Source organism: Calonectris borealis, chromosome 9 (genome assembly GCF_964195595.1).
Source record: "Calonectris borealis chromosome 9, bCalBor7.hap1.2, whole genome shotgun sequence".
NCBI classification, from domain to species: domain Eukaryota; kingdom Metazoa; phylum Chordata; class Aves; order Procellariiformes; family Procellariidae; genus Calonectris; species Calonectris borealis.
In genome coordinates this window covers 13,889,069-13,907,891 of record NC_134320.1, presented here as the reverse complement: position 1 = coordinate 13,907,891, position 18,823 = coordinate 13,889,069, and the positions used below count along the sequence as shown (strand labels likewise).

The 18,823-nt window shown below is 37.3% G+C and overlaps 1 protein-coding gene across 2 annotated transcripts in view; it reads left to right on the top strand.

Moving 5' to 3' along the window:
• Positions 1-13,324, top strand: part of PLOD2 (procollagen-lysine,2-oxoglutarate 5-dioxygenase 2) — a 59,465-nt gene extending 46,141 nt beyond the window's left edge. Inside the window, exons 11-20 of one of the 2 annotated variants that reach the window (XM_075158332.1) lie at positions 1,565-1,669; positions 2,955-3,080; positions 5,021-5,162; positions 6,375-6,437; positions 7,800-7,913; positions 8,322-8,387; positions 9,354-9,458; positions 10,325-10,471; positions 10,693-10,818; positions 11,978-13,200. In XM_075158332.1, coding sequence (XP_075014433.1) covers positions 1,565-1,669; positions 2,955-3,080; positions 5,021-5,162; positions 6,375-6,437; positions 7,800-7,913; positions 8,322-8,387; positions 9,354-9,458; positions 10,325-10,471; positions 10,693-10,818; positions 11,978-12,133 — 1,150 coding nt within the window. In that variant the 3' untranslated portion in view covers positions 12,134-13,200. Of the gene's footprint in view, positions 1-1,564; positions 1,670-2,954; positions 3,081-5,020; positions 5,163-6,374; positions 6,438-7,799; positions 7,914-8,321; positions 8,388-9,353; positions 9,459-10,324; positions 10,472-10,692; positions 10,819-11,977 lie in introns of both variants that reach the window. The other variant, XM_075158331.1, reaches the window with a different exon arrangement.
• Positions 13,325-18,823: the final 5,499 nt, after the last annotated feature.

The following is an 18,823-nucleotide window of genomic DNA, read 5'->3' as shown; positions in this document are numbered from 1 at the left end:
ACGTCAGTTATAGCAAAACCAGAGACTGACCAAAGATTTAAGCTATGGTGTGTGTGTCCAAACGTGGTGACTTCAGCAGTAGTGGGAAGACCATTTTTGTCATTTTGGTATTTTAAAAATTTTAAAATTGGTTCAAATCATTACTACATCTTTAGTGGTGAAGTTTGAAGAGGAAGGATTGCTTAAACTAATGGAATAAAAAAGCTCTACCTTCTACTGTGATTCCAACAAAGTCATACCTCTAAAGTCCTTTGAGCAGAAGAAAGTTTGAACAAAAAGACCCAGAAGGTGTTGATACAAGTAGTAATCCTTACGGGAGGCAGAGTAAACGCTGAGTGAAGTGCTGTGTTAGGTAGTGGAGGGGACCAGAGGAGGAGCAGGCAGGAAGCTATGCCAGCGGTTGCTTTGACTTGTATGTAGCCTGTCACATCCACCGTTTATCAGATCTTCTGAAGTGACAGAGATCTTTTCCTTTGCAGAAAACAGTCACAATCAATCAAATCGCATGGAACTTAAACTAAAACAGTGTTTATAGACATTTTAAAGCAAGAAAGTCAATGCTTCAAGCTGTTACGATGGAATTAATGCAAGTTCTGTTGATAATAGTGGGGAAAATAGACAAAATCAATAGTACCACCTGCATGATAAAAAGCTACTGCTTGTTCCACTTCCTCTAAAAATATTTGCTTTACTATAATCTCCTACTATTCTCTTGGCATAGGAAAGCTGGATTCACTATACCGGATCTTAGCCTAGCCAGTGTACCCTGCCAGAAACATACAAATGTAGTCTGTGTGTCTTACTTCTATATTTATAGTAGAGCGTGTCTTCTGCTTGGTTGAAGCTTTCTATTGAAGGTGTGGGAATCTATGCAAGTAATTTATTCTGATAGAAATAGCGTATGGGACAAATTCAATTCCTTTTTCTAATTCCCATTCACCGCTTGTGCAATTGTTTTATATTTCTCTTTACCAACTGTGTTATCCTTATAGGTTGCAAAAAGACTAAGAAAAGGTCTTTAAATATATATTTCTTTATACTTTTTGTCTTACACTCTCCATAAGGTTTCAGTTACTATTCAGATCAGCAGATGACATCTGTAGCATCTTTGCCCAAAGACAATGTTACAGCCATATGCGGTTACTTACTAGAGAAGCTTACTTAATAAGCTCACTTCACTATTAAGTGACTGTACTGATACCCAGCTATATAAATTAGCGGCTTGATTCCACACACCACCTCCCTCCCCTGCCCCCGCTGTTTTCCATTAGGACAGCACATAGTAGCTTTTACTGAACTTGGTAAAGGTTAGAGATCACTTAGTTTATTAAAAGAAAAATGTAAAGCAACTGATCAATGTCTTTAAATCTTCTTTAGGTTTAGCATAATACTGTAATCTAATCTAAAGACACCTTGCTTGTACTGTACTGCACTACAGAGGGCTTTTAATGCAACATATGAGTAGAGCACTTGGTTGTGGTGTGGGGTTTTTGCGTTTTTGTTTTGTTGTTTATGAGTCTTTTCTGGACGTGTGCAAGTTAACCATTCCTTTTTGTCTTTTTAGGGACCTTTGTCGCCAGGATAAAGGATGTGAATATTACTTCAGCATAGATGCAGATGTCGTGCTGACAAACCCGAAAACTTTAAGAATACTGATAGAACAGAACAGGTGTAGTATATCTCTTGATTTTACAGAATTTCCTCCAACCTGAAGGGATTCTCTGGGGCCCATCCAGAGAAAATAAGATCCCGTCTGTTCTTACAGGGTTAGATCCTCTTTGTTTACCTGTGGTATTTGATTGCCATAGTTCATAACAGGCTCGGAGGCCAACAATTCACAAAGCATTTTGTTCCTGTCAAGCAACAAATTCCTAGTGTGAATTGCAAATGCTTCAATGTTCCTCTGAAGAGAATTGTGTGGTGTAAGCAGGTTTTATGAAATTAATTAAGATTTCACTGACTAATGATTTCCAAGTTGGTCACACACAAAATGTTAAAAAAAAATCAACCCCAAACAACAACAAAAAATCTGCCAAAATAAAACCAAACAAAAGCTCCCTAGAGTTTATTACTCTAGTATTGCAGTATTATTACTTTCTTTTTAAATCATAGATGCAATAAAATAGTGGAAAGGTATTGGAGATGAAGCAGCTGTAATGACCGGTTTCTCCTTATATTCGTATGATCTCTTAAGTTGTACAAAGCTCTGACTTTATCAGCAGCAGCTTTCGGCAGACTGGGCCTGCTGTGAATGCTATGCACTTCACCCCTGCCAATTTGTAACTTCCCATGTTAGGTGGGTAGGTGGTGTTTGCCTCTTCATAACAAATCTGGGAATCTCAGGTGTATCACAGAAAGATGAATGTCTGTTTTGACCTACTAGTGAGAAGGGTTGGAGCTTAAGTAAAGATGTGGCTATTGGTCCTTTGCATTATATTCCTTGTAATATTTCCTGTTGTAGAAAGAGGCTAAAAGCCAGGTACACTAGGTGGTAGAAACAGAAGCTTTGCAAAATATATCTACCAGTAGGCACCCTCTGAAACAAAGTACCATTTTATTCTTTTTATTCTGGTCAACTTAGATTTCCCCTTTTGACTCTATTAAATTTTGAGTAAGCTAAGTCTCACTGTGTGGTTTGGTGTTTTTTTTTTTTTTCCGTATCTTTGACTTTGTGATGCTTTTTGTCATTATGCTATGGGCAGTATTTTTTTGCTTGGCTGAAAATCAAGCCACCTTTGATTTATAGATTTTGCTTCTGTTACACTGATGTTGTTTTTGGGCAGTGGGTACTTGGATGCTGTTTCTTCCAGCTTAAGTTCAGAATAGCTGTTCCAAGATTTGACAGTTGTTGGTGTTTTAACTACACTGTACTCCAAACTGAGGAAAGCTGGTATATTTTGATGTATAGTCTATGTATAACAGTTCATATTTTCTTATTCAATGTCACTTCACAGAAAGATAATTGCTCCGCTCGTAACTCGTCATGGGAAGCTGTGGTCCAATTTCTGGGGTGCTTTGAGCCCAGATGGCTATTATGCTCGATCAGAAGATTATGTTGATATTGTCCAAGGGAACAGAGTGTAAGTAATTGTAAGCTAATTTTTAAAGTCAAGGCACCCAGTATCGTTATTAGCAACATATTCTTACATTTTCATGCAATCTGGTATTCCTGAAGAGCTTAGGTTAGTTTTATTGTTAAGCTTTTTCTATTTCATAGGAATGCATTTGTTTTCCCATTTGTTTTTTCCCATTCCCATGCAACGCTACAGGCTTGGGGAAGAGTGGCTGGAAAAGGAAAGGACCAGGGGGTGCTGGTTGACAGCCGGCTGAACATGAGCCGACAGTGTGCCCAGGTGGCCAAGAAGGCCAATAGTGGCTTGGCTTGTATCAGAAATAGTGTGGCCAGCAGGAGTAGGGAGGTGATTGTGCCCCTGTACTCGGCACTGGTGAGGCCGCACCTCGAATACTGTGTTCAGTTCTGGGCCCCTCACTACAAGAAGGACACTGAGGTGCTGGAGCGTGTCCAGAGAAGGGCAACGAAGCTGGTGAAGGGCCTGGAGAACGAGTCTTAGGAGGAGCGGCTGAGGGAACTGGGGTTGTTTAGCCTGGAGAAGAGGAGGCTGAGGGGAGACCTCATCGCTCTCTACAACTACCTGAAAGGAGGTTGTAGTGAGGTGGGTGTTGGTCTCTTCTCCCAAGTAACTAGCGATAGGACGAGAGGAAATGGCCTCAAGTTGTGCCAAGGGAGGTTTAGGTTGGACATCAGGAAAAATTTCTTTACTGAAAGAGTGATCAGGCCTTGGAACAGGCTGCCCAGGGAAGTGGTTGAAAGTGGTTGAGTCACCATCCCTGGAAGTATTTAAAAGATGTATAGATGAGGCACTTAGGGACATGGTGTAGTGGGCATGGTGGTGTTGAGTTGACGGTTGGACTCGATAATCTTGGAGGTCTTTTCCAATCTTAATGATTCTATGACTCTATTCTATGATTACAGCTCAAATAAAAAAGCAAAGTGTTTAACACAATGAGCTGGTATTAGTAATGGACATATTCATTACTAGTACCTGTCTGATTGTGTCTGATTACTCTTGCAGTGCATAATACAGAAAATGGCAAGATAAACAAATAGCAAACCCAAAACTCTGTATCCCAGGAACCGCGGTCAAAAGAAATGATTGTTGCATTCATCAAATGACTTCTTCATCTCTTTGGGGCAAATGTTTACTCAACTGAACAACTATAATTTCTTCATGTATTTCTTCCTGTATATTATGTCAGATATACCCTAAGGAGCTCTTGAGAAATACTTTTGTCACATAGCCTTTTGGGTTTGTCCTTCCCCTAAAGGAATGTGATGTAAGTTGTTCTAACCTTAACTTTCCCATGTGGTGATGCCTTTTCATTGCCCTGGAAGAACAAAAAGCTCTGAAACAGATTAACTGCGTGAATAGGACTGGCTCATTTTCAACTGCATATCGAAAGATATGCTCGTGGCGCTGGGAGGGAGGAAATCTGCAGATCGAGCATTGTGACAGCGATGCTTTTTTGTTGATATTGGCCCAACTGACATAAATACGTGGCCTGCTGTGGTTTGTGGGTATTTGTGTGAGGAGGTCAGAGCAGCTGTGTGAAGCCTCAGTGAAGTCTTTCAACTCACTTAAAAATCTGTTTTAGAATTACTTTCTCCATCTGGTGGTGTAGAACAATATTATAAAAGAGTTTGACTGATTGCCTTAACTTCGGAAACATGAAGTACATTTGTAGTTAAAACTCTTTAGAGAATTTGACCTTTGTATTTTTTATAACAATACTTCATAAAAGTTGAATTACTGCCTACGCCTACGTTTGAGATGTCTACAATGTCCAGCTGTAGTTTTTCAAATGTCTTGGGAACCTTTCAGCTTCATTTCCTTGAAACTTGCTTAGTCTTGTCAGCACAAACAGAGATGCTGATTTGATAGAATAGGCAACAAATTAGTTTTCATGGCTTTAAACTATGTGCATTTGGTTTTTTTTACAGAGGACTATGGAATATTCCTTATATGGCTAATATATACTTAATTAAGGGACAAACTCTCAGATCGGAGATGAAAGAAAAGAACTACTTTATGCGTGATAAGTTGGATCCTGATATGGCTCTCTGCAGGAATGCCAGGGAAATGGTAAGGTGTATCTATAACGGCTTGCTTTTAAATACACACGGACTTCTTTGTGTCCTGCTACACTTGACTGCTTCACTCGATTGATCTTGGATATTATATTTTTACTTCTAATTCAAAGTACTGGCCAATTTTTGTGACATAGAACATTTTAGCTGTATTTCTTTAAAATGTTGAGAACAGAGGTTTTTGCAAGGCCAGTGCACTGATGCACTGACTGCATGATGGTTTTTATTTAAATGCACTGAAAATTCCTGTTGAGGTTAAAATACCTTCCTCATTGGCGCAACCTCAACAGGATGAAAGAGGGCTCAAGTTCTCTGCTGTGTATGACTTCAAACTTACCGATGCATTTAGAGCATCTCAGTTACGTACGTTTTTATATAGTGTGAAACTTCTAGCAGACTAAGTTGGAATATTTTGCAATTTTATATTTAAGTAGATACGTATTTGAACTAATGGCAGGCAGTGTTGATATAAAAGGCCCAAGTGATTTATGAAATTGTACGAGTCTTCTTAGGGAGCATGAATTACTCATTAATTTTTCCAGATAGATTAAAACTGTATCAGAAATTTGTTACTTGCATTAAGCTGTAAGTAATGAGAGAAAACTTATTTGTACTGTAAAAATATGAATATGTAAATCCACATTTCTACTGATATTTACACTAGTTTCAGCACAGAAACAAATAAGACCTAAACCAGACCTATTTCCAGACACTATAGCATTGAAAAATAATTTTGCTGAATTGAACAAGAAAAGTTGGCAAGTATTAATTTTTTTATTCCCTCATAACAAGGCATGATCTCCTTTGTTTGTACTGATTATTCAGAACATCCCCGTCCCAATTCTATTGTATTCAAACCTTCTTGGCATCAGTTACTGCAAACCTGTGCTTCCCATGCGCTCATTAAACTAATCTGACTGGCTCATCAGAAAATTGCTTTCTCTTTTCCTCTTTCTCAGTCTGTGCTGTAAGATGGTCTGGTACGTGCTTGTTTTTGTATTGCAGCAGATGAGAAGGGGCTGGTGGAAACAGCTTTGACATGTGTATTATGAGCTTTGCTTGGAGATGCATGTTGTCTGTAAAGGCATATCAGCTTTTGATCAAAGGCTGCTATTTCCCTAATGTAACTGGAAACCTAATAGTAGTCGGAAAAAGAGAAAGAGATTATGTATCAGAAAACTGATGTGATGATTCTCCTTCATTTTAGACTTTACAAAGGGAAAAAGACTCCCCTTCTTCGGAAACATTCCATATGCTCAGACCCCCAAAGGTGTTGCTTTATTTTTTTTTATTCATTAGTTGTTACATGCAGTATTATTCTACCACAGGAAGATACTTCTCCTCTGTCCACTTACTCTAATGAAGTTCTGCTCTAGCTTTCTCTTAAGTCTTCTAAGGTTCAAGTTTTTGCCAGGGACAGGTTCTTTGTGACCAGCTCAAAGCGTCTTAGAGAGGCTTGTTGTTTCCTCAGGGAGGTTTCTCGGTGCTTCTGAGGTCAAGGTGTGCTGAAGCTGTGCTTCCGTAGCTAAAATTGATTCAGCAGGACTAAAGCTCAAATCACTAGCAGGTCAGCCAGGCCCCCTCGCGGACCACACAGGGCAGTTGTGAAATCGGTGTCACTTTAAGCTGTTTTTCTTGACCCAGACCTTCCTTATTCTCCCTGCTGCAGCTTTTTTATGATTTGGTAAGTGCCCAAAACTGGGCACGTGTTTAACATAATCATTCTCTTTCTAACAGTTAACTCTTTTTCAGACAAAAACATAGACAGAAATGCCAAAGTATCCAAATGGTAGTGTCTTCATCTGCTGCAAATCCAAAAGTCACAAACACTTCAAAAGTGAGTTTTAGTCTGAAAAACAGTAAACTAAAAAAACCCCACAGAACCTAAATTTCTTTTAAAAAAGACTATTCTCTGCTGTGATTTCTAATCAAGAGAGTTTTGATAATATCTTCTGTTAATAGCTTGATAATAAAGCCGTATCTTACCACACTTGGTATCTTGCACATATTTTGCAATGTTTGCTTAGGTGAACATACTTCACAGTGCTCAGCTGTTTTGTACCCTCATCTGAATATTCTTATATGCCGTATTTGCCAATATCTTTTTATTTCAGGCCAATTCACCAGAAGGATCATTCAGTGAATACTCTGAAATAAGTTTCTTGTTCTGACTTCCATTAGACCTTTTATTGTTAGCTCATTCTTTCAGTTTTTAATCAGAAACTAAACCCTAGATGTTGGTTTTCTTGTATGAGTATTTTCAGTTTGAGAACAGGTGCTTCCAATGTGTCTGCTTAGGTTTTGTGGAAAATAAATCAACCAACCACTTCTCTGTTTTTTTCCTTTCTATAACTGTATGTGGGTTTACATTATGAACAATTTATGTTTTGCTTTAATGCATTTAGAAAATAAATTCAACCAAATGCTTGTAAACAAGAAATATGAACACTAGCTGGTGATTAGAATAAACCATTCAAAAATTAGAGATGCTAAATGAACAGCACGTGTATAAGATGTATGTACACGTGTGATATATTTTATGAAAGTGCAGGCATAGACAAACAGACTTTTAAAACATCATTTTTGCTGAGATGGGCAGTTTTGCTAATGACATTTTCTCTACTTGATATAGGGTGTTTTCATGTACATTACCAACAGACATGAATTTGGAAGACTTATTTCTACAGCCAATTACAATACCTCCCACTACAACAATGACCTCTGGCAGATATTTGAAAATCCTGTGGTAAGCATCTAATTATTGATGAAACAGTTATTTTATTTGAAAAAATTGTAAAGTTTATGTGTTACAAAAGACTTGCGATTTAAAGACTTTAAATGGAGAACATTTGTTTATTATGCGCTAAATATTGGTTGTGTACTAAAAGGTGTTCTCTACCAGCCATTTAAGCAAATGACAATATATCATATCACAAGCCAACTGATGACCAGAGTAAGGAGTTGGAGATATGGCCCTGATGTAACAGGTTTCATGATTTTTGACATGTTGAGAATGAGTTCGTTTATGGGTATAAGAAATTATTTAATTGTTTCCAGTGCTTTCAGTAGAGCAAATGAATAGAATATAAATTATTTTTTGCCACTTATAAATTCATTTGTTCTGTTTTAATGTTTTAAAATAATGTGTTTTTAGGACTGGAAGGAAACCTATATAAATCCCAACTACTCAAAGATCTTCACTGATAATATAGTAGAACAGGTGGGTGTAAGTAGTTTTCTTAAAATTTGTGGGACTTACTGATAATAAATTGGCATACAGTAACTATTTCCATGCAAATGCTGTTTTGGTCTGTGGCTGAACAGCTCTTTGATGTTATGGATCAGAATTGAATCTTTGCCATTTTGAAAACTAGATGAGGAGAGTCCAAAAAATAATTGCTAGGTTGCTCAGAATAATGTAGTTGTCCAAGTAGTTGCCTTCTCCAAAATACAGATGTATTTAGCTTATTTATTTGAACTAGCTAGTACCACTAGCAGAAAGCCTAATAAAATTTGTGTAACAGATTGCTGTGTTTTCTGGTGTCTGATAAAGGCAAGCTTATCTAGACACTTTCCCTGGAGTTTGCCTTTCCCTATGGATTCCTAAGGTCTGACAACCATGAAAGGTAAAGCCTTTTGCTGGATACGAAGAGGTCTTTTTTTGTCTGCCTGGCTGCTTGCTTTCATGCAACTGATCTGGACAGAGCACTTCTAAGATCATAATTGTTGTACCAGTGTTGGATGATCAGTTCTGTGACAATTAGGGACAGTGATTTAAAAAACTTTGCTTCCTTAAGAAGCTGGGATAAATTGCTTTTATGTTTAAAACAATGTTAAGTTTTAAACTGTTTTTCTCAATAGATTGTAATGTAGATGATCAGGGTTGTTATTTAGAGCAACCAAGGCACAGAATACGTAGGTACACTAACGCAGCTGTTAATGCTGGGTCATGGCTTACAAGGTAGCTCATAGTTTTTGCTTCATTCTGTGAGAATGTGCCTGTGGGTCAAGACAAAACTTAATTATTTAAATGTATCTGAGGCTCACATGAGAACAGCTGATATTCTTTAGTGATGAAGAAAAGTGAAGATGTCCTTTTTTAGCAGTTGAAAATAAAAGAAGCTGTTAAAGCTCAAGTCCACTGAGATTAATGTAGTTTTTAAATTTTTTCTTTTTGCTTTTGTAGCCGTGTCCAGATGTGTTTTGGTTTCCCATATTTTCTGACACCGCCTGTGATGAATTGGTAGAAGAAATGGAACATTTTGGACAATGGTCTGGTGGAAAACACCAAGTAAGTGTCAGCCTATATAAACATGAGCTTAATGAGTGAGTACCTTTATGATAATAAGTCACAGTGTACTGCAACAAACAAACATTCCAACAATTGCCAATGACCCGAGACATCTGCTTCGTGGTATAAAATGCTTAGTTTAGTCTACCATGTAGCTTGTTGTTCAGTAGATTTAGAGACATTCCTCAATTAAGCTTGACCTAGCAAATCAAGCAAGGCTGATCTTGGATAGCTGTTGATAAGTGTTCAGAGAAGTTTTACTCGTTTACCTCTTCAGTACTAATTTGTCAGACTTGTCCCCATAAGGAGTTACCCACAAATGTTATGAGCTATTGTGTTTGTGTTTGCAGAAAGTCCAAGGTATTCATTAACTACTGCAAAAATCAGAGGAATGTTTGTCATATTGACAAATGTGGTACCTTGGAAACTAGATAAATTACAGTCATTATTTTACTGCAGGGAAGAGGCCTCCAGAAAGGATTTTAACATACTTTTATCTTCAAATTATTTCAACATTTATTACAGTGTCAAGTTGAGGCCTGTGCTGTCCTGATCTGATAAAACTTCAGTTGCACCTACGTGTCAATAAATAAAACCATTACCTTGGGAAGCCCTTATTTACAGGCAACACATCCATATTGACTCACCTTTTAAAAAAACTTGCAATTTTTGCTCATTGATAGCTCAGCAGATTTTTTTTCCACAGCAGTTAGCTGTGAAATTACTGTACAGCAAGCTCACATATGCCCACTAAAGCATTGCTTTGTTGCAGTTCTGTGATTCTGCAGATTTCAAATAAATATTTGTAGAAGTGCCAGAAGTGTTCCATGTCCATATTTCAAGGCTATTTATGGTGTTTTCATTAGGACAGCCGTATTTCTGGAGGTTATGAAAATGTCCCAACTGATGATATTCATATGAAGCAAATCGGACTGGATAATGAATGGCTGCATTTCATAAGAGAGTTCATTGCACCAGTAACGCTGAAAGTGTTTGCTGGCTATTATACCAAGGTATGTGTTTAAAATTTTTGCAGATAATTACTGCATGGCAGGAGTAATTCTAAGTATTTTATTGAATATACCCTGTTTGGTTGGGCAGTTTATACATGATGTAGCAGTAGTTATAGATGAATTTTGTTGTTAACTGAACTTTAAACAAGAAAAACCCCCGAGAACCCTGTGTGTGACTTGGAAGTTCACATGTTGAAGTCTGACTGTATGTTTTGTTTCAGGGGTATGCTTTATTGAATTTTGTTGTAAAATATAGCCCTGACAGACAACGGGCGCTCAGACCTCATCATGACTCCTCTACATTCACAATCAACATCGCTCTCAACAAAGTAGGAGAGGACTTCCAAGTAAGTTGACAATAACTTACTGACTTAAAAAATGTTGTTTGAGTGTCTAATATTGTTTCCAAACTAAAGCCCAAATGGATATACTTAAAGACCATGTTGAAAAGGCAAAGGTGTGCATCACAAATTGAGATATATTAATTCCTTGGTGTTTTTTGACAAAACCAAATTTGCTCGATTGCAGGATCCAGAACTGTTGATGCAGTCAGGCTGAATTGTCAAAATGGTTTCAGATGGTGGGGGAGAAAGGGTGTAAAGAAAAACCTTGAAGATGTTAGCCATTTCATTTTTAACATTTCTGAAATGCTTAATTTCTGTACAATGAAAACCAATTTTTCAAAATACTTTAAATAGTCTCAAGTTGACTCAAATGGCTTCTTTTCTTTACAACTTTTTTAATGATTCTTTTTTAGATCAGACACAGAATGAAAATTTTCAACTGTTGTTCCTGGTGGTTGTTGGGGTTTTTTGGGGGTTTTTTTGTGTTTTTTTGTTTTGTTTTGTTTATTTGTTTGGGTTTTTTGTTGTTGTTGGTTTTGGTTTTTTTCTGAGATGAATCAATATCAGAGTAGAAAATAATTTAACTAAACAGTCCCCAGAGTATGGAGATAGGCAGGGCAGTGGCAATGATATCCAGCTTAGACTTGCAGAGAAACTTAACCTGTTTTGTTTAGAAACCTATGTTATTCACAGTCCTACTTAACACTCATAAGTGTGTTTCTCAAACTTATTACTTTAGAAAACACACCTTTACTTTGAAAGCAACAGCCAGGTTAATTTATTTAAGATTTGTTTAAATGCCATCCCGGATAGGGATGCAGTCCTGGAACAGGGTCTGTGAACATGATTTGCTTCTCCCTGGTATCATCTACAGTAAAGTTATTGAAGATCTGTTTGTCTGAGTTGCTGCTTCAATGAGTTGTTATTCAGGGAATGCTAAAGCAAAGCAAGGGGAAATCTTTGATTGCAAATGCCTGTCTGTTATGTATTGCTCTGAAGATGGTGTCATTTAAACAACCTTGTTAGTAGGGATAATAAAAAAAAAATATTGTTAATAGCCTATTAATAATAGCAAAATATTTTAAGTTATGGATAAAATAAAAAGGAACTTACTGGATTAAAAAAGGTAAATGTTTGGGTTTTGTTTGTGTTTTTGCTGCAGGGAGGTGGATGTAAATTTCTTAGGTACAACTGCTCCATTGAGTCTCCCAGGAAAGGATGGAGTTTCATGCACCCAGGAAGACTTACTCATTTACATGAAGGACTTCCTATCTTGAATGGCACAAGATACATTGCAGTATCATTTATTGATCCTTAATTTTATTTTTTTTTTGCCCTCTTCAGCAGTGTTTGATTCTTTACATAAACATTTATTTATAGATTTCTTCTGGAAGATGGTGATAAAAGAAACTTTAAGTTACTGTTCCTAGACAGCAGTGTTACTTTGTGCTAAAAGAATGAAAAAAAGAAAATGTTCTAAAATTGTTGAATATTTCTCAATATCTGCTCTGAGCCTTGAGTCACAAAGTAAACATGTCCTGCTTGTTTTTCCATTCTGCTGTCTTAAAGAGTAGGTAAGGAGGGAAAATGGAAAAGCATTTTATAATGAATCTATTTCTTTGTTGAAAAAAACCCAAACAACCCTAGATACAAAATTATCTGAAAAATGTATTGTGATTTTCATTCAGTAAAGTGACACAGCTAAAGTTTTTGTGGTGTGTATATTTGGTACCAACCAATTAAAACCCACAGCATAAAAACAAAATCAAGTGAATCTTGTATACAGTTGTTGGGGATAAGCCATAATTCCATATGCTGGTATATACTGAAGGGAAAACATCTCAGTAGCCTGTTTTCTTAATTCATTTTCAATACTGAAATGTACACCTTTAGAAGAAAAAAAAAATTAATTGTGGAGAAGAAGCAAGGATTAAATAATTTGGCTAAGAAAAAATGGCTTATCATTTGTTTTAAAAACTCATCCTGTTGAAAATTTACTTTTCTTCACCAAGTGACCTTCATTTAAAATTACTTATTTTTCTAAATGTGTAATTGCACCCAATTGGTACTGGAAATTTGATGTTTATTTTCAGAAAGCTGGTAAATTTTAATAATAAGATGTTTTATAAAGACAATTTTCTACTCTTACTTAAAATTACTTGAATTTTGTATCAGGAAAATGAAATTGTGGCAGTCTCTCTTTTAAAGCTAAGGGTCTTAACTTGCCGTTTATTTTAAAGAAATGGGTTTAAAATATTCCTACTGTATCTACTGTTTGTAATTTAAAGAAACTTGAAGCAAACTATCTCAAAGTCTACCGTGCCAAAATGCACAACGTGTTGGAAAAACTTGTGAAAAATAAAGGGTAATTTTAAATTAACGTAACAGCTTTTACTTGACTGTATTAGGTAGTTTCTTTGCATGTTGCCATTGTTCTTACAGAAATTATATTTATTGATGAATATTTTCAAAGGAATTGTAGATTTATTTAGATTGGAGGTTTCTCTAAGTGTCGGGTTTTGGCTTATTTACTCTGTTACTATTGAAATTACTTCTCACGTGAGTTGGTGCCTGTGTACGTTACAGAAAGTGCATTACACTTTCAGAATGACTCCAGCAGGATGGATGTTTCTTGTTTTCTGTACCAACCTTCCTTTGTCGCATAGAGGCTTTTTGATGATCCTAAACAGTAGTTCACCTTTTACCTACTAATGTTTGAAGAAACTTTATATCACATTTCCTAAACAGAAGCTTTATTTGGAGCTGAAAGGATTGGGGGAGGAGTTCAAAGATTATTCTGTTACAGAAAATAAGCGTGTCTGCTTATTTCCCTGTTCTGCTGTTTTGAGGAGTGGGTTGTAACTGTACTTGAAGTTACACTGAAGCCAATACATCAAACTGTGGTAACTTCAATAATGTACTAAAGTGGTCTGGCTTGAAAAGGAATGGCTTTTCACAGGAAGTTCTTTGCTTTCTTTTCATTTCTCTTTACACTGTCAACTTTTCTCCATTTCAGGCTAATATTTGGAGGTTGATATCCCCTGACTTTGTTTCCAGACATGGAACACCTCTGCCTTAGTGAGCGTCTCTATATATGTAGCCTGTGCTTAGCCAAACTTCACAGATCAGAAAATCTTCAGGCCTTCAGAATGAAAGCAGCCTTTGTTAATCACCTTTTTCTGAGCGTTGGCCTGTGGTCTCTTAGGCTAACTCAGAACAGAATAATATTTTTACCACTGGATCAGTTACAGACAGTTTACTGTTATGAGGAGCTTTCTTGGAAAAAAAACACAAAAATACAATCCTGTAACACAGAGGGGAAGTTCTTCTGCAGATTTTTTTTTTTGCATAACTTGCATTTTAATTATGTATTTTTTAGTTCTCAGTCACATTTGATTTTTTAATGTGTATTTTTTTCCTCAACATATATATGAAGGCTTTACTTACTGTTAAAATTCTACATTAGCAACTATTAATTTACTCTGTCACGCAGTGACATGTAATGCTAGGTTTACTGTGCTGCATATTTGTTGGAAGGGAAAAATGTGTTTAAAATTCTCTCTTGTTTTTTCTTTGAAGTATTTACAAAGGCTAACGACCATCTTTCAGGTGGACGGCAACATGTATGGAAGTGTCCTCATTAATTTCTTAGGAACTGACAGATATCAGAAAAAAGTTTGTTCTTAACAGTTCACCTGAATTAGTTCTGAAAGCTTTGCTGTACTGTTAGCATGTGAGTACATGAACTCACACAGGCTAAACAGAATTGTCACTATTAGGAAATTGTTTTTAATTTTCCTTACTTTTAGAAGCTCTTAAAAACTCTTTTGTCTCCTAAAAAAGTTTGTTTTGGGGCACAGAAGATACATGCATCAGGAGGAAAGCAGCAGTATATTAATTCCAGCAGTGTATGAGAAACCTTGGGAGTACAGGGACATAAAGGTGCTCTGCAACAGAGGAAGCATTTGTAAAGTATTTGGTTTGTTCTGCTTTCATCTAGTTCTATTTTTCACTGTTAAGTACTTGAAGAGACTGTGGTGTGGGTAAGAGGTGGGAGAGCAGTATATGGGCAAGTATATGGATGATATGGTTAATATTTTTAACCAAAAGGAGACTGAGTATAACTTGGTTTTATTTCATATTCGTGAACTATTCTGATTCTGATACGCCTAAAAACTGTTCAGGGTGTTTGGTAGTATTTTACACATTTAATCTTCTTTAAAATCACTGTGCAACAAGTAATTCCAATATCTATTTGTTACTTCATTTTTTTTTTTCCCAAAGGATTACTGTTCCACTCTTACTTGTGAGCTGAGAGCATAGGACTATGACAAGCCCAAAAAGAAGATAGATTTTCAGTGAGGCAATAATAATGAAATCAATTTGATTGTGCCTTTTTCTTTCGTAATGGCTTTTCCCCCACATCTACTGTATTCACGGAATAAATGTTAATTCAATGCAGGGCTTCCACAACAGCTTCTCTTTTGCAGCGTGTAAGAAGCAAGAAGACAAAGATATTTAAAGAGATGGAAAAGCCTAGAAAGGACCCTTATCATTCCTTCCTCTCATGTGCACATACTAGTTTTGCTTTTGTTTTTCTGCTTGAAAGAATTTGTTCAGATTTTTCTTTTCAGCTACTGCAATGAGCTTTTTAAAGAATATATGCATTTCAGTTTCCTTTGATGTATTTCTGATATGGTCTTCAGTGGATTCAGTTCTGAAAGAAGTATCTTTGTAGACTGCTTTGCTATTTTTGTGAGTGAAAGGGAACACAATACCTGTCTCAGCAGCCCCCTGTGACTGAGGTCAGATAAATTACTTGACTGTTTTTTTTTTTTAATTAAGGGATTTTTTGATTCCATAGCAGAGCATGAATTAGAGGGCAGAGCCTTTATAAAATGCATTTGTAGAATTGATATTGGCAGTTCTTAGAGCTGAGATTTACAGTGGTAGAGTTAACTGTAGAGTTGCAGGAATAAGTAGTTAACTTAGGACTGCCAGGAAGTCCCATTTGTTCTGTTTCTTCCCTCTAGCTGCTGCCAAGAAAGGTGGTGTCTGACAGAAAGTTAGTTTCCAGCCAACACTAGAACTGAAATGAGACTTGATGGTGCAGGATTTTGTTGTACCCAAAAGGAGGAAGCGTCACTTCAAATGGTTTTCCAACATGGTTTCCCAAATACTTTCTGTATCTTAATATAAAAAGTTATTCTGGATCTGATGAAGCAGATAGACTTGCTCAACAGTACTGAAGAACCTTGTTCTTGTATACAAATCAAACATTAAACACAATTGGAAAGAGATGCTTTTATCTTCAGTGAAACATTTTATTTGCTAGTTATACTTTTTTTTTTTTTCCTTTCTGTAATTACCTTCCCATTTGACATAGCTTTTAAGATCCCACTTACAGGATGACAGCTGTCTTTTAGTACATTTCAGGGCTGGGATGAGGGCGAAATGAGGAGGGGATGGGTCAAAGCTCAGGAAAGTTCAAAATTCACCCCACGGAATTGCTTCCTTCTCCAGCTGTTGGCACAGAGCTGTGCAGCCTCCATCCTAAACTAACGGGGAGATCTGAGAAGCAGTTAGTACCTTGACGTGTTGTTAAGGCTGCTAAATGTAGAAAGATGATCATAATTTTCTTTTTCTCTTGGTAATTTATTGCTTTTAGGAAGTTAGTTTTCTGTATTGAGCTTCACTTCAGAAAAGCTGTTTTGGCTGCGTTTAAAGCAATGCCCCTCAGGATTATTTTGCACAAGAATCAAATGTGAGATCTGATGAAGCATATTCGTCTTCAGGTATTTAGTTGAGTAAGGCAACAGTTCAAAAGTAGGATTTCACTCAGCGTGGTTACAGCCTTTATTGGCATCAGTGCAACTTCAGAAGTAGCAAAGCTGAGAGCCTGGCCAGCGTGGAGGGTATTGGCCATATCGCAGGCAGCGCTTCGGGGCGATACCATGCCACCTAGGTAGTTGAGAAAACTGCGTTTTCTTGAAAAACCTCACTTGTGTTTTGGATCCTGAATATTGTTCTCTCGCGCCTGCCTCTACTTACTACTGGTTTACAGTTGAATGTCTCAGAGTGCCTGAAGTTGGCAAGGGAGATGCATAGTCGCATAGTAACAGATTTATTCAGGAGCTAATCTTCAGCTTGAAACTGGAATTCTATGTCTAAGAATTTTGCTTAGTTGAGAAAGGAGTTGCTCAACTAATAATGGCTTTGCACCATTTTGTTTCCGCCAACTTCTGGGAGTGGGGAGCAGAGGGAGGAGGAAGGTAGCAGAGCAAATTTAGTATAAGCTACTTCCTTACTACAATGTCTGTAGTACAGATGGGGCATGAAAGCATTGCATTTTCACAGCTTCAGCTGGAATGGCAGTTAATGTCAGCAATCCTTTAAGCCCATGAGGTGGTTTACAATATTTAATAGCTTAAGACATTAGGACCTACTCTTCAAAGTGGGCTTGGCTAATACTTCAGGCTTTAAGCTTTCTCAGACTTGGGTTGCTGATCTCTCACAATGTGCACTCATCCACTGGTGGTATGTGAAAAGGAGGTTTGCAACCTTACTGTTTTCCACTTTGTTTTTACAGTAGTAATTTTCATTTTTAAATTAAAGCATATTCTTCCAAGCATATAAAGTAAATTGTCTTCTCCACGTAACATAGCAGCAGAACTAGCAGAATAACTGCTCAGGTCTTTGTTCCTTAAAGTGTCTTGGTGACTGATAGCAATTGTTACTCTTCTGCAAGGGGAAGGAGTGTCCAACTGCTGTTGTTAATATTTGAATGATAGGTCTTTCTCCATCCTCCTGTGGCAGCAGTGTGGATGGGAAGATGGAATTGGTGAGGGTACCTGAGAGAGGAAGCTGTCTCCTACCCTAGTCCGCGGTTGCACTCAGCACACTGATTAAGGTGAAATTTGGTTTTTGCTGCTACAGTTGGATCCAACTTAGTTGCCCCCAGGATGTGTATAAAGAGCTTGGAGAAAATGGAGCGTGCTTTGTAAGGATGAACTCCTCTGGTATTTTACCTCCTGAATTCTAACAATTCTCTGAGCTTACAGGAGATGAAGATTTTGGGGGATTTAACTTGTTTTTTCCCCCAGAGACTTCTAACTTGGGTATGGTGGTAACTGAAGGCATTTCTGTAAGAAGTGGTGTCGGTTACTGAGTTTCAAGTCCCAGAAGCACAAGGCCATTGCAGCTTCTTAAAGGAAGGTTCTCCAGCATGAAGTAAACACAGTGCGTGAGAAGTTGAGGCAGAAGGTATTAAGTATAAGCTACTAAAAGCTAGTTTTTATCTTTGGAAGTACTGGGTGAATGTAAGAGGTGAGTGGGTGCACAATGCAACAATGAACTTTTGGCATAGCCAAATTTAGAGACACATCATCTCTGAATCACTTTTGCAAACTGTGATTCACCAGGGAGCTATTTCAAGCATTTGGTCATTCTTTAAAATATGTACCATGTAAAGTGGGACAGGTCCTGGTATATAAAACGATGTTTTTCCTTAAAATTTCCAGATCCAACTATCTTAAACTTGTCTTCGCTGTGCCTTGTAGAGTGGAGCTCTTGATAGCGTTACTTGCAAAAAGAGGAAATTCTCAGTTCTTGTACTGCAGTCACATGCATTAATCTGCATGAGAGCATTTTGGCCATACAAGGTATGAACTTTTTGTTCTCTTAGACTCCTTCGCATACCCCCATCACTCAGGCATATGTGCACATGTTGCTTTCCATGCAAACTGTGCCCCTTTCCCGTCCCATGTGTTTGCCAGATGTCAGCTTTCCAGCAGGGACAAAAAAACCCCACGAGTGGCCAATGGCTTTTGCATAAACGCAGGCAGAAGCAAGGAAGGTAGAGACAAGGGATCTTTATTTTAAAGTGTTCTTGAAGTGTAAATTTTAAACTGCTGCTTCTGTGGTAATGAAAGATGCCTTAGGATCAGAACTAGTGAGCTATTATATATCAAGGGTATAACTGAGATATGCGCTGTAGAAAAGCATAGAA